Consider the following 14765-nt stretch of genomic DNA (forward strand, 5'->3'; position numbering starts at 1 on the left):
GATGCCATGGGACAGTATGATGCTACGACGTGACATTGTGAAGTCACTTGACATTGTGACATGCTTGACGCCACAATGCCATGTGACACTGTGACGCTACGACGTGACATTGTGAAGTCACTTGACATTGTGACATGCTTGACACCACAATGCTATGTGACACGGTGACGCTACGACGTGACATTGTGAAGTCACTTGACATTGTGACATGCTTGACACCACGATGCCATGGGACAGTGACGCTACGACGTGACATTGCGAGGTCACTTGACATTGTGACATGCTTGACACCACAATGCCATGGGACAGTGTGACGCTACGACGTGACATTGTGAGGTCACTTGACATTGTGACATGCTTGACACCACGATGTCATGCGACACTGTGACACCGTCAGGGTCGTTTGACGTCACGCGATGTGACGTCAAACGACCCTGACGGCTTAATCGGGACACAAATCTCTTACAATGTGGCCTTCAGTCTCCTGTTTACTCTGCCCACAAGAGGAATATGCCATGCATTTAGAATGCCTTTGAAGAATGCCAAAGAGGCAGCCCTTTTTTTTTATTTTTATTTATCTCAAACATACTGCCAGCTGTGAACGCAAAACAGGTGGATAGGCATGCCAAAAGCAAAAGCACCCTTAAGTATTAATAGGGCACCAAAGTGGATTTTGAGATGGTCTATTGGTGATGATAACTCAATCTACGAGCTTAAGCATCCTAAAAAATTTGTAATTACACTCATGGGCGACCAATTTCACTATTAAAAATCCAATGCAACATTGCGACAAGCCCCTCTTCCTACACTTGGAGCAGACACCACAGGGTGCCGTCAGACGGCATTTTCAAACAATAATTACTGCATTATGTCTCCTAAAGAGTTGATGCTTTTGTCAAGATATAAAGCACTTTACACCTAAAAAAGCAATAATAGTAAGGTTCGGAATCTCCGTGCAATTAACTTTTTTCATTGGTCAAATTTTATGGAGGTGGTGGGGACCCGGAGATGGTTCCCCCAAGACGAAATAGGGCCTGTGTATTTCTATTGCTGTGCGTTTCCTAGGACATCTTGCCATCTAAAACTACTTGTCATTTTTATTGACTAAAACCCAACAAACAATATGCCATCAAAAACAAGCTTCTACATTTGCTTGAGTGCCCTTTTAGAAGTAGTATCAAGAAAAGCAGACACAGTTGCACTATATACAGCGGTCGCCACCAGACAGTTCTATTTGTCAATATGTTTCGCAAAGAAAGAATTCCTAAACGAGTTTGTGTTAAAGTAGTAGGGCGTGAGAGATTTGTTATGTTCTGTTCTAGTTACATTATCACAGTTTGCCTATGTAACATGGTTCTGAATATCAATAAAAGTACTGCTTTAATGGTCCTTTTGTTCTACTTTGAAAACCAGTCAAGTAAAAATATTTTGAGTGTGTGTCTTTTAATTGTTTGTGTTGTTACCTGCTGTCTCGTTTTTTTTTAATCATGTTTAATGTACATCAGCTTGTTTGCACCCTTACATTTATTTCATATTTTACTGCTTGGTTTATTATGCTACAAAGCAAGAGTTCTCAAACCTTCCCCTCTCGGAAAACCTCTATTCATCTTGATTGAAAGCCAAGGAACCCCTCTCAGTCTCAGCACTGACACAATACTGCAGTGCAGAAGCCTACAGACCATGTAAGCGCAGGGAGTGTTTCGAACACAGTTAACCATTAATACTGTAAAATAGTGCTTAAACAGGAAACCCACTTCATTGAGGGGCAAGCAATGTTGAGAAGATTTGGGAGTTTGGGGAAACCTGAGGGTACTACCCATGCTATAAACTTAAAGGATTACAACAAAAAATTAGGTTTGCTAACTTAAAATGTTTTTGGCTGCTTCGAAGTTTAAAACCCACGTCCCCCTTGAGCCTCATCTCGCTTGCATTCTGAACTGCAAATAAAAAAGAATTTGTTGCATCACCCGGAGCATGTTGACATGCACCCAAACAATATTAAAAGTTTGTCTATGCTTAGCAGTGCCACCGGAAATGACAGAGAGTGGTGCCACTGGGTGGGGGGTCGCGAAGGGAAGGCGCACTTACCAGGTCGAGGGCTGCGGCCAGCAGCGGGGCATCTGGCACGGTGCCCGGCTGGCAGACCTCCTGGAGGAAGGCGAAGCGCAGCATGCCGTCCTGCACCAGCTGCATGTTCACCAGCTTGCTCTCCTTCAGCATCAGCATCTCCCCCTCCCGCTGGGCCGGGTCCAGGTCGAACGAGTTGCGGCGGCTCAGGTCTGCAAGAAAGGTCCAAACCATCTGCAAGGGGTGTCTCAACTGTCTAGAAGAAGGTTCAAGGCATAATGCTTCATGCCTTGAGGGTATTTATAAATAAATAAATAAAAACTGTCTGCAAGGTCGGTCCAAACTGTCTGCAAGGGTAGTTCAAACTGTCTGCAAGGTGGAACAAAACTGTCTACAAGTAAGGCAACTTCACCTGCCAGGGAGATTCAAACAGTCTTCAAAGAGTGCCCAAACTGTCTCTAAGGGGGATCTAAACTGCCTTCAAGAGGGTCCAAACCACTTGCTAGAAAAGTTCAAACTGTCTGCAAGAGTGCCCAAACTGTTTGCAAGGGTGATCAAACTGTCTACAAGTGGGCCCAAACAGTCTCCAAGATGATCAAACTGTCTACAAGTGGGCCCAAACAGTCTGCAAAGGTCTAACTGTCTACAACAGATGTCCAAACTGCCCGCCAGGAGGACCAAATTGTCTGCAAGAGTGCCCAAACTGTATGCAATAGTGCCCAAACTGTCTGTTTGGACAGATACCTTTAAACCGTCTGTTTAGAGGTATGTGTCTCTGGCACATACCTCCAAGTCAACACTTGGCAGCTTTCTGCCTGGACACACTTCTACAGACGTGATGTTTCCTTCAAAAGTATACTCGGGAATAGTAATATCGGAATGAAGAGAACTCACTTCATATGATATTAACAAGACAAACAGCTATAAAGACAAGAATTACATATTTGAATCAGGTTTCTGAGTCTAAAGCAATGTATTAGGCTAAAATAGAAGATTGTTCATTCAAAGTGAGAGAATTCATGCTTTTGGCTAATTGAGGAATTCTAAATATTTGGTGGATTGGTTATTAATCGATGGATCTACATGTCCCTTAGTTTGTACGTAAGTCAGTTATCAATCATTTTCCTGCATTAGGGTGGCTCCTCACAGCCACGAGAGCTGACCTTGCCGATGAATGAGTAAAGCCAGATTGTCGGTGCTACAGAGAAGCAGCAACTAACAAGCGTGCTGGGCCGTTCTCGAGGGGTCCAGAGAGCTCGGATGGTTGCTACACAAGGCCAGACAAGACTATGTGTTTGTACAGTTTGGTGTGTGTGTGTGTGTGCACTGAATGCACACACATCAAGAGCACCAGGATTGCGGCGTTCATTTTCGGCGGCCGCGGCACCGCCATCGGACAGTGGCATCTTCCCATCAACATGCACACATGCGGCCATACAATGTACACCCTTGCAGGTGTACACCATGTGTACATACGAGTGTGTGCATTCACAATATGGGTGAAACGGTTCCCCTCAAGGGTGCTTTTCCTAAACAACTTCTCACAGACCACCGCAGAAACGGCAGCCAAATTTTTAAATCTTTTTTTTTTTTTTTTTTAGTTGTACACAGCGGGATTTGGCAACTTAAAACTTTGCCCGTCAATTGTCCGAACCCGTTGCTACGTTGCCCTTCCTTTGCAACTTTGGCATATAGTTTTGTTTAGTGTTGCTTGCCATTTTTATTTTTCTGTATTTTTCTATACACGTGTTTGGTCGTGAAAAAGGCAATAGTGGTGATTTATTTTTCTTAGCGAGCTGCCTAGGCCTGCAGATTAATCCAACTAATAATAGCAACAACAAAAAAAAAAAATTATACTTATTCCAGTGACCATAGTCAACATGTATGGCAGTGGTAAGCGAGCTGCCACACATGCTGCCAAGCAATTTGTGAGCTATTCATATGGGCGAAAATTGAGCAGGCCTCAGCGGGCCCGTGAATATTAGTGTTGGGCCGGGCCGGGCAGGCTGTCAGAAATAATAGATAGCAGGCTGCGGGCAAGCCCAGGCCCAAGAGACAGCGGGCAGGGCTGGGCCGGGCTCCTAAATATCAGCCCATGCACACCTCTAGCTTGGTTAGCCACTAAAGGTTTGTCTCAATTTAAGGGGAAGCACTACTCCGGAAGGCTAACTTTTGAACCGTTTGTCTTATTTGCATGAAATTTGCAGGGTGTACTCATAGCACTGGACAAGGATGCTGTGGAAATTTGCAACCCTATAAATTTATCCCACGATGAGTTACATAAAAGTTCATAGTAAAAAAGTGTATCTGCTGGGGAAAGCTATCGTTGGGAAAGGGTAATCAAAATGGCCAGTTTTTTTGCTGGAACATACAGCAGAATACTTGCTTCAGACTATGAAAAGAAATTTCAAAAATTATAAAATTTATTCACAAAAAAATATAGAAAAGTTTTTTTGTGTGTACATTTGATTTAAAAGAAATATAAACTTTTTATAACAAAAGAGCATAAAAATGCAGAAAGTAAGTTCACAGTCATGTTCTCTAGAAAATTTCAATATAGAAAAACCAGAATATATCTGTACAAATAATTCGATTATGAAATGATAGCTTCCATGAACTGATATTTGACACTAAAAGTGAAGCTGAGATAAATGCACTTGAAGTTTCATGACGACGTTTTAAAAATTAATTTTTGCGTCTTAAATGTCAGAAATTCTTTCCAGCAGTGTAGGTGATGTCTTCTTCGAACTTCTTCTGATATACTGACATTGCTTTCAGCTATTTTCACTAGTAAATGACAAGTGCTACGCAGTGCAGCACGCCTCACCAACATATAAAGAATAATTATTTTTGACATGGTTTGTCAGTGCACACTGACAAGACTTTGTGAGAGTGTTCCTTGTTATCCATACATGCCAAAAACTTTGCAGTTCTGAATATGCATTTTTTTTAAAAAAGGTGCAATTCAAGGTAGTGTACCCCCTTAATAAGTGGCATCAACCTTTAATAAAAAAGAAGTATTGGTATATTGCCTTTCCATGTAGTCTGCAGTAAAGCATTGTGGAAACAGAACCCTATTTTTACCGAGACTATCTCCAAATTTTGAATAAGCGCTTGCTGGGTATTTTGCGTATTTACATACTTGCGTCAGTGTTTCCTCTGTACAACTCACTCTTCCGACGTGCTGGTGCCAATTCTTTTACAGCGGTAGCTCTCCAGCAGCTGATTGCGAAATACCCACGTGGTTGCGCTGTGCAGACACGCTCCCTCGCCTCCCCACTGCCAACACCCGGGTTCCGTTCTCGCGTGCTCTCCGCGCCTCTACAAAACAACTCGCGTACATACTTCCACTTCTTCCACTGCAGGTGCAGTCAAGGGCACCCTAGTTTTGAAAGAGTTTTTCAGCCAAAAACAAAAAGCATGTCTCTATGGCCCTCTCCAACACACACAACATCTCACACAATCGTTCCACCAAAGCACACATCTCCTACATCAATTCCACTGAAAGCAAAAGAACTCATTGCAAACATTGTACAGGACACTGAATGAAGACGAATCTTCTTCAAGGTGCCCTTCCACGACGTAGCAGCTACCGCCGTCAATCACAGCACACTTTTGTGCAGTGTTTTCAATTTTCATAGTTCAAACAGAACCAACGTGTCCTTCTGAGTGCGAAAGAACGAGGTCCGCCATAATCGCTACGACGAACGGGTTCCAAAGGCCCAGAAAGAGAGTGTCGCATACTCTCGCGACCCAAAAAGGGGCGACCCTGACCTGGGGGCTCCTCGAAGCTGCCGTGCTTGCTCTTGCTGCGCCCGAAGCCGAGCTTGCAGAGCTGGTCCTCCATGCGCCTGCGTGCCCGCAGCAGGGTCAGGCTCATGTGACTGGCCGACTTGGGCGGAGGCTTGGCCGGCATGCCCCGGTTCAGGGCGCTCGAGCGCCGGGGCACCCGGTCCACGGCGCCGGGTGAACTGTCGGCCGGAAGGCCTCCAGGGGAGGACGCCTCCTCCTCCCCCGTGTCCGTCCTGCGGTCCCCCCGCAGCCACCCCACTGCAGGAGAGACGGGTGCCCAAAGCAGTGATGTGATTAGTCCCGAGTCTTTTTGGAGCAGCTCTTGAAGCAGTCAAAAGTCAATTTGGGAGCAGCACGAATAACTTTTGTAGCATCACTGTTATTAGTACCAATGCAGACATTATGTTAAGATTAATGTCCAACTAAAAGGCAATGTCTACATCCACTTCTCACTTACGTGCAACTCTTTGTTAGAATCAATTGCACAACAGGAGTGAGTCCCTCAAACACAGAACTAGCGTTTAGTTGTGTGGAGAAGCACCAGAGAGGGCGATGAAGGACAGCACGAACTGCCGCGAGTGGTTTTTTTTTTAGGTACTGAATCCCACTGAAATAATACAATAATATTAGGCCCATAAATTAATGGTTTCTTCAAGTTCTAAAGGTTGTAATAAAACAGCAATTTGTATTTCAGATAAAAACAAAGCACTTGTCATTTGATTATGAATGTCAATTACATTTTATGTGCAGAACTTCATAACAAAGACGGCATGCAAACGAAACTTAAAAAGAATCCCGCCGAACTCTTTGAGGTTGTTCCCGAGCTCCCATCCACTGCTCCTGCCAACTTACCGTAAAATCCTAAAATAGCACCCACACTCGATAAATCGCCCACTCCGCTTTTATGTTCGAACACATGTTTCCCTCGAATACTGATAGGTCGCCCACCTTCCAAAAATAGCGATGCCCGAAGGTTGAGAAAGGTGCCGGAGGGTAGGGGAGAAGGTTTGGAAAGCCTAGGATTCCCTTCGCAAAAAGAAGAGGCCACACACAATAAGGGAGATAAGATAACGGAAGGAACCCGGAAAGCGGTCAAGGTCACTTATTGAATGCCATCAGGAAAGCGTTGAAGGTCACTTAGTGGTTGTCGTCAGATCGCCCGAGAACCCCAGAAAATCTTTCGACCAGCAAACTGTGAAGACGTTCCTTGTGTATACTCGGGATGAGGTCCAGCTATACCATCCAGAAGAAAGTGGAAGTCGTGGAATGGCACCGCAAGAATGGAGCTAACGTGAGCAAGACTGCGCGCCATTTCGAAGTTGACCGGAAGCGTGTACGGGAATGGAATACGAGCTACCAAGTACTTCTACAACAATGCCATGGAACGAACAAGTTGAAGAGAGCAATAGGTAGGGGACGACCCATTTTTAGTGAAGAAATCGACGACGCACTGATGGACTTCCTGGAGACTGAGAGATCCGCCGGTCGAGCAGTCAGCAATCGCCTGCTTCAAGAGCATGCGCGGAAACTGGCAGAACAGATGGGCCTAGGAAACTTCCAAGCGTCATGCCAGTACATAGCTAACTGGAAGAAGCGATTTAATGTGTCTATGCGGGTGGGGACCAACGAAAGTCAGAAGCTGCCTGCCGACTACTTTGAAGCAATTACGGTGTTCCAAAAGGCTGTGTCAACTCTGCGCCTGGAGCACAACTACTCGGACTACAACATAGCCAACATGGATCAGACTATGGTCCGGATGGATTGCCCTGCTGCGAGAACCAACAATGCTGTCGGCGAGTCGAGTATTCGCATCGCCAACACCGGCTGTGCTCGGCGAGGGATGACGGTGGCCTTGTGCGCGACGGCAGCGGGCATCAAGCTACCTGCTTTGATCGTACTGAAGGAGCAAACCGGCCGGATTCCCCCCCAGAGTACTCTTTTCTCTAAGGATTCCAGGTACGTTGTAATTAATCACCATTCAGTGTATAAATGTCGAAACAAAGCCTTAGAAATACGTAAAAATAAGGCTGACAGCATTTTTTTTTTTTTTTAAATAGAGCGACTGTTGCGTCATCCATTGACAAAACGCCACAGCCCGTTTTGTTTTGTATCGCCCCATTTCCGAAAGATGGCGTAGCCGTTCTGGCCGGCGCCATCATGAGCGCATGAGCAGTTGGCGCGTGACTTGCTGGCTTTCCGAAGCTTACTCACTTGCGCGTGCTTCGGCGCTCGGCCATAAAATCGGGCAGTTCGCATATCTTCACTCATCGGCGTAGCATGTGTAATGTGCGTTTGGGGCCCGAACTGTTATTTCATGTTATACTTGTTGTACTTGCAGCAAATGTGCGAGTTACTTCTTCCAAGAACGGTTGGATGACCTCTCCCGTCCTACTGGAGTGGACTAGGAGAGTTTGGGGCCCGAACGCCGACGACGTGAGGAGACTGCTCATACTGGACCAAGCACCCATACACAAGACAGAGGCAGCCCGAGAAGCGCTCGACGCAAAAGACACCGACGTCGTCTTGATACCGGGCGGTTGCACGTCCATTTTGCAACCCGCGGACGTCTCATGGATGAAGCCCTTCAAGGACACGCTGCGTGGAATTTGGGCATCGTTCTTCCGGAAAGGTTCGGTGACTCCAAAGGGCAACCTTCGCAAGCCGTCGCGTCAAGAGGTTGTGGACTTGGTGGCTCAGGCGTGGGCCTCCGTCTCCGAGGATACCGTGCGGAGTTCGTTCAAACGGAATATCCACAAGGCTCGATGGTTCCGAGGACGGCGAGCTCAACGACCGTTTGGCTTCGGTAACCAATGGACCCGAGGATCCCGAGAGCCTCATTGACGAGGCGTTAGATTTAATCTTGGATAGCAAAAGCAATGTGTCGTTTGACGGTTTCAGCGATGAGAGCTAGGGAAACCCACGCTGCTTTGGCGCACGCGTTACTCGATTTTTGTTTGTGATTTTGGTTATTAAATACTGAAAGATCGCCCACCCCACTTTTTTTGCCAATTATCTACGGCAAAAAGGGGGGCGTTAATTCAGGATTTTACGGTAGTTATAATTTACTCCCATCTATACACGCTTGCAAGTCCGGCTCCAGGGCACTGCCATCTTGCTTGGCTGGGGTGCGCTTGGACGCGTCCTAATCCGATTATGAAGCCCTGCTAAGGCGTCATAATTAGATTATGGCCACGCCCAAGTGCACCCCACTGGGCAAGATGGCGGCACTTTGAGACCGGACTTGCAAACGTGTATATAAAAGTGATAGCTAAACAAATAAGTTGGCATAAATAGATAAACATATGAAAGAATGCATATAATGTTCTTGCAATACCGAAGTATCCTAGCTAAATCTCGATTTGGAAAAAGGTACCGCCAGGATATCGTAGTCTATCATACATACGAGCCGAAGTTGTATCCAGGAATTGTGTCGCGTCTCAATCTGGAGGTGTGATCTCCCCTTAGCACAAGTGTGCACTGTGGCGAAGCAAGACACGCAAAATCGTGATGCTTACTCTGTGGTTTTCGCTTCCCTGCAGTAAAAGGGCAAGCACTTTGGCGCAGCAATCATATCACTGCCAAAGTCAAAACCTCACACCATGGGCACAATGCCAGAAACGCATCTACGACTGGAACGCTCGGTGTCCCGTCCCACCTGCACCTGAAAAGTGGTCCCGAAGCGTCAATAGATGACGTCACAAAAGCCATCGTGTGGCGCTCTGTCTGACATCGCAATTCTGGCAGTCGGTCATAAAAATGCTGGCAAAAATCCCAAACAAACGTGTCACCGTCGTCACTGCTGTACAAGGAAGCGCACATAAAAGATAGAAGATACGAGACCAAGTTCGAAGTATCAGCGCCATAAAAAATGGCACTCCAAGTTCCTCTCGGCTCCAAGTGTTGTTTGCGTGCCTTTCGGTAAGGTAGTTGCGACGTCCCAAATCCTACAGTTAAAGTTTGTGTGGACTGTCAAGATGCAGAGCAACCTGCGGCAGAACGGCCGTCTGCCACATCCACCACCACTGATGTGACACCGCAAGGATCTTGGCTGGTGACAACACGATCCTTGTACGAGGTTATGAGATGGACATCTGAGACACACCAGTCGGAGACGCATTCCAGGCTCCATACCTTCCAGGCTTTGTACCGGGGCCATCTGTGGCTAGACTTTTAGAGCGCAGCTCTTAGGCACCCGTTTTTGGCTTGAGCGACGTCGCCGTCAGCGCTACCGCACATTGCGTTATGGGACTTTTATCATAATGACATTACACGTGACGTCACGAGGGTCACGAGTGACGTCACGGAGGTCACTCGTGAAGGTCATGACCTTCAGTGATCTTCAGAAGGCCATCACGAGTGAGGTCACAAAGGTCACGACCTTCAAGAGGCCATCACGAAGGTCACAAGTGATATTACAAAGGTCACGACGAAGGTCACGCCCTTCACAGTGACCTTCACAAACGTCACAAGTGACATGAGGAGGAAGGGAGGAGGAGGAAGGCAGGAAGAGAGAAGGAAAGGAGGAAGAGGGGCACACCCTCCTCCTCGAGAGCTGCGCTCTAATTCAGCACTACAGGGAATTGTGAACGTCCTTTTTTTTTTCACGACGGCTTCCACGGGTTTGGCATGGAAGACCGCAAGAGACTGGAAGCTATGGCCACCAATGGGGTGAGAATATTAGGGAGGCGTTCTTGTAGGCCCCGACCTTCGCACGACGATCAGCTCGCAGCCTTTTCACTCAGTGCGCACGGGGCACTACTTGCCCCGACAAATGGGTTCTGCAAAATTTAACACGACATGAAAATCGCAAACATCATGAAGGCGAAATGATTGAAAATAAGAAAATACAGTATTTACATTGATAATGCAATTACTGCAAAGGTCCAAGCAAGCTGGACAAGAATGACGATAATAATCCCTGGAGAAGGAATTATTATAGTTCAGGGACCCCTCCACTGGAAATGGAGAGGTCCCTGGTTCGATACCAGGACCAGGCGGATTTTTTCGGTCGCGCACCAGTCACCTAGCTGTGTTTGAAGAATTGTGTTTGTCCTTCGTCCCCATGGTTCCCCTTCTCCAGCGATTATTATTGCCAGTATTTACGTGATCGTCAAATGTGACGTGTGGTGTGCTGTACTACCGACTGCTCATTGCAAATGCAACATCAACGAACGTAAACAAATTGTCTTGGTATGCAAACGCAAAAGGAGACAAGGGACACACAAAAACACGTCAGACAGGGACAGCGTCGCAGACAGGAACACTGTCAGTGTCTGACTTGTTTTTGTGTGTCCCTTGTCTCGTTTGGCGTTCACATGCCAAGGTGTTTAACCGACACGCCCTCCTAATTCCATCTATGTTAACAGATTGTTGGCGCTATCCGCTGGTAAGCTATGTGAAAAGCCAAAGCTGGCAACATGTTCCTGTTTTTTCTGCGTTGTTTCTATCATTTATATTTTATAAAACCTAACACAGTTTCATATATTGTCAGTGTGTACCTTTTCTCATACCATTGTGGTTTAAATTGCCTGCAATACACTTTATACTATTTAAAGCAACAACAACGTGTGGGAGACGAGGGTGGACGACGACAAAGCAGAGCGCACGTGAGAAGCGGTCGGCCGAAGACGCAAGAGCTAGTGCGTGACAGGGCGGGCTGCACGAGGCTGGGGCCGGGCAGGAACGACGCAGCCGGTCTGGCCCATGGCGATCCCTGGAGCGGTCTACCAGCGAGGTTCGGATCAGGACCGGCGGGAACGGCAAGCCCTGGCCATACCGGCCCAGGCCGTGATGATTTCAGAGTCGTTCCGAAGCAAGACTCGGGCTTTGATGGCTTGGAACAGCTAGCCTACGCAGTGCTGGCGTGGGAAAGCCGATCTGCAGGCACGGACTCCGACTGTGAGCTCTGAACGACGGGCAACAACCAGGATCGGCGGGCCCGGACTACCGCCTCTCGAGGACAAGCAACTGGGAAGTACAGTAAACCATTCGCTGTCTTTTTGTTGCGTCGTCTCACTCCTTGGGAGACGAGCGAAGCACAGGCCAATGGGGCGGCGATTGTTAGAGTGACCACACACATGGAACCCGATCCTAACGGCGGAGGCTAGAGTTGAACCCGGATATATTGAATTCAAAGGGGATCGTAAAATTGTTCGATATATCAATATATTGATGTATGTTAAATTAAGCTCGAGTTTAAATTTCCTAGCGTCTCTGCTAATGCCGAAGGTCGCGACAAACAAGGGCTTAACAAATAGAGCAATTAAGAGCCCCTAAATACAGTAGAGCGTAGTTGGCGGAGACCACAAACACCGCCAGCATAAGCGAAAAAACACAAAAATAATTAAATTAATGAAAGAAAAATGGAAAAGCGACTCATAAAAAGAAAGTCATAAAAAAAGTTAAGCAAGAAACAAAACAAAAGCAAGAACAAAACAAACAAAAAAGGCAAAAGAAAAGAAAATCAACAAAGCAATAACGGCAAAAGAAAAAGGTAAACAAAGATAAGGGGTTGGAAGTGTGATTGCACAACCCTTGTTGCCCACACTCGACTTGCCTTGCGAAAACCTTTTTTTCTTTCTTTTTTGATAATTTTATTTTGGGGCTGGGGAGTCCCGCAGCATCAGCAATGTTCAGGGAAAGGGCACAGGCTACGTTCTGACAGCAAGCACTCCCTGCTCTCCCTATGCACGCACCCACGTGCCCTTCCCCTTGCTTTTGCAATCCCTACTTTTTTTTTTTGTTTATTTTTAAAACTTTTTTTACAACTGCTCTTTGGCTGCATATCTTACCCCGTGTATTCTGGCTTGGCAGTCTGCCAGCCCCTCAACGCAAGGGATCCAAGCGATCCAACCAAACTTTGTTCCCTGTATCGAGTGTCACCCTTATGGTAGTTCAATACAAAAAGACAAGGCAATTATACTAGTATTACATGTGATTTTCAAGGGAATGTTTGGATTGTTTGATATAAACAATAATTCGAAATACCCGAGTGTGATATAATTGGGCTCGACTGTATGTGGAATCGAAACACAACCATGCTGGGCGGAGCAAGCGGAGCGTCCAGTTTTCTTTTCACCACTCTCTATAGAAGAGTGCAGTCTTCTTTTGGTCGCAGCAAGGCAATCATGCTCGATGGACAGTGGTGGTGTATATTGTTGCGGATGACAAAGGATCGACAAGCGTAAAACTGAAAACACAAGATTCAATCGGCCAACTTGTGACAGAAACAAAAGAAAGAGCGTCAAGAAAGCAGCAGCGAGCTTCGAGACGTCCGCTATGTCACCGATGGATGTGATGCTCAGAGACCGCTTGGTGTGCAGGGTGCAGGACGAGCGTCTGCAGCGACGGCTTTCCACAGAGAAAACGCTCACGTTTGACCGAGCCTATGACGAGGCAATAAGACCTGAGAGGGCGGTTCAGCAGCAGTAGGAGTTTACAGCCCCCAGGACAGATCTACCTAACAAAAAATTGGAGTCGGACTGCATCAGATCGGCATTGGACTGTGTCATATTGGAGTCGGACCATGTCATATTGGCGTCGGACCGTGTCATGTTGGCGTCAGAGCCGTATATTGGGAGAGTTTGGCCAGTGGGTGTGGCGACAAAGGTGCCGGAGAGGAGAAAAGTAAATGAAAGGGAAGAGAGGGCCGAAGGAGTGAGAGAGAAAGAAGGGAGCAGAGAAGAGACGACCGCCATTTTTTCGCAACGCTGTCGGAGACTATTCGGAGAAGAACACTGCTGAGGCTACGCGTCCGTCGTCTGCTACGAGCAGACTTATTTTTCGCCTGAATAAAAGTTTCAGGCCATACGCCGAAAAATCTTCATTTATTAGCTTTTTAACCCACCGAGGAATAACAGTACAGTATAGACCACTTACAACATAACCGCTTATAGTGCAGGATCGGGTATAACGCGGTTTTCTGAAACCACCGGTTCGCCTCCCATAGAACTCCATGTAATTACATACCACTTAAAATGCAGGCGCGCGAAGGGAAATACCGGTTATAGTGCGGTTTTTGGCACAGCCCGCCGACCGCGCCGACCAACCGGCACAGCGAGCACGCTTCCCTGTGCGACACTAGATAACGGCACTAGCCTCAAGCGGCACTCGCGGGGCAAGGAGGTTGCTCGAAGCGTGGCTCAAAGAAGCGGGAAGAAGCGAAGAGAGAGGCTTCAATTGCCATAGCGACAGAGGGACGCACGCACGTGCCGTTCACGTGCGTGCGTACCTCCGCTGCGTTGGAAAACAACCGCAACGACAGACCAATTGCAGGTCGAGGAGAAGTGTTCGCACGCGTTGCTTGCCGGTCACAGGCTGGCTTCTTCTAAATTTATCCGCAAACATGGCGTCGGTTGTGATCATCGTCGTAGACAGCGTGGTGGAAGCTCATCGTTCTGCGTAAGAGCGCTATCCTTGACTGTGAATTTTCGTTGTGTGTCGCTATGATAACCCAGCACGTGCTAGAAGGGAAGATCCACCTACTCGTGCGGCGATGTCGTGGCGGCGCTCTCAAGACGGCAGAAACGCCCGTGTCGTCGTGTTTGTTTACTTCGACTACAGTGGTGCTTTCTAAGCATTTGTGTCCTCGAACATCGCCCGGATTTCTTATTTGGCGCATTTCATGCGTGTGCTCAAGTTGAAGGTATTACTGGCGCGTACCGTATGAAGGATGCGAATTTTCACGCGTTTTCATCATCGGAGAAAAGTGATTAGGATTAGCAATCCTGAACGCTCGCAACGTCCGTCCGCAACCCGCGACGCCGTTAAAAGGCTGCGCCAGGCAAAAGCCGCTCATTTCTTTCAAAATGTGTGACACACTTGAGACAGAACTGTACTATAGTCTGGTGAAATAAAGACTTTCCTTAAACTAAGCTTTATTTTTCATCTAACATAAAATAAATTCT

At 47.0% G+C, this 14765-nt stretch overlaps 1 protein-coding gene across 1 annotated transcript in view; it reads right to left on the bottom strand.

Annotated features, from left to right (window-relative positions):
* The window catches only part of LOC8030520 (protein unc-80 homolog), a 231893-nt gene that overhangs the window by 119038 nt on the left and 98090 nt on the right, over positions 1-14765 (bottom strand). Inside the window, exons 20-21 of the mRNA XM_042293095.1 lie at positions 5842-6117; positions 2089-2279 (exon numbers count right to left, since the gene is read on the bottom strand). Coding sequence (XP_042149029.1) covers positions 2089-2279; positions 5842-6117 — 467 coding nt within the window. The remainder of the gene's footprint in view (positions 1-2088; positions 2280-5841; positions 6118-14765) is intronic.

The sequence above is a fragment of the Ixodes scapularis genome, unplaced genomic scaffold (assembly GCF_016920785.2).
Source record: "Ixodes scapularis isolate PalLabHiFi unplaced genomic scaffold, ASM1692078v2 PGA_scaffold44__24_contigs__length_19508400, whole genome shotgun sequence".
Lineage (NCBI taxonomy): Eukaryota > Metazoa > Arthropoda > Arachnida > Ixodida > Ixodidae > Ixodes > Ixodes scapularis.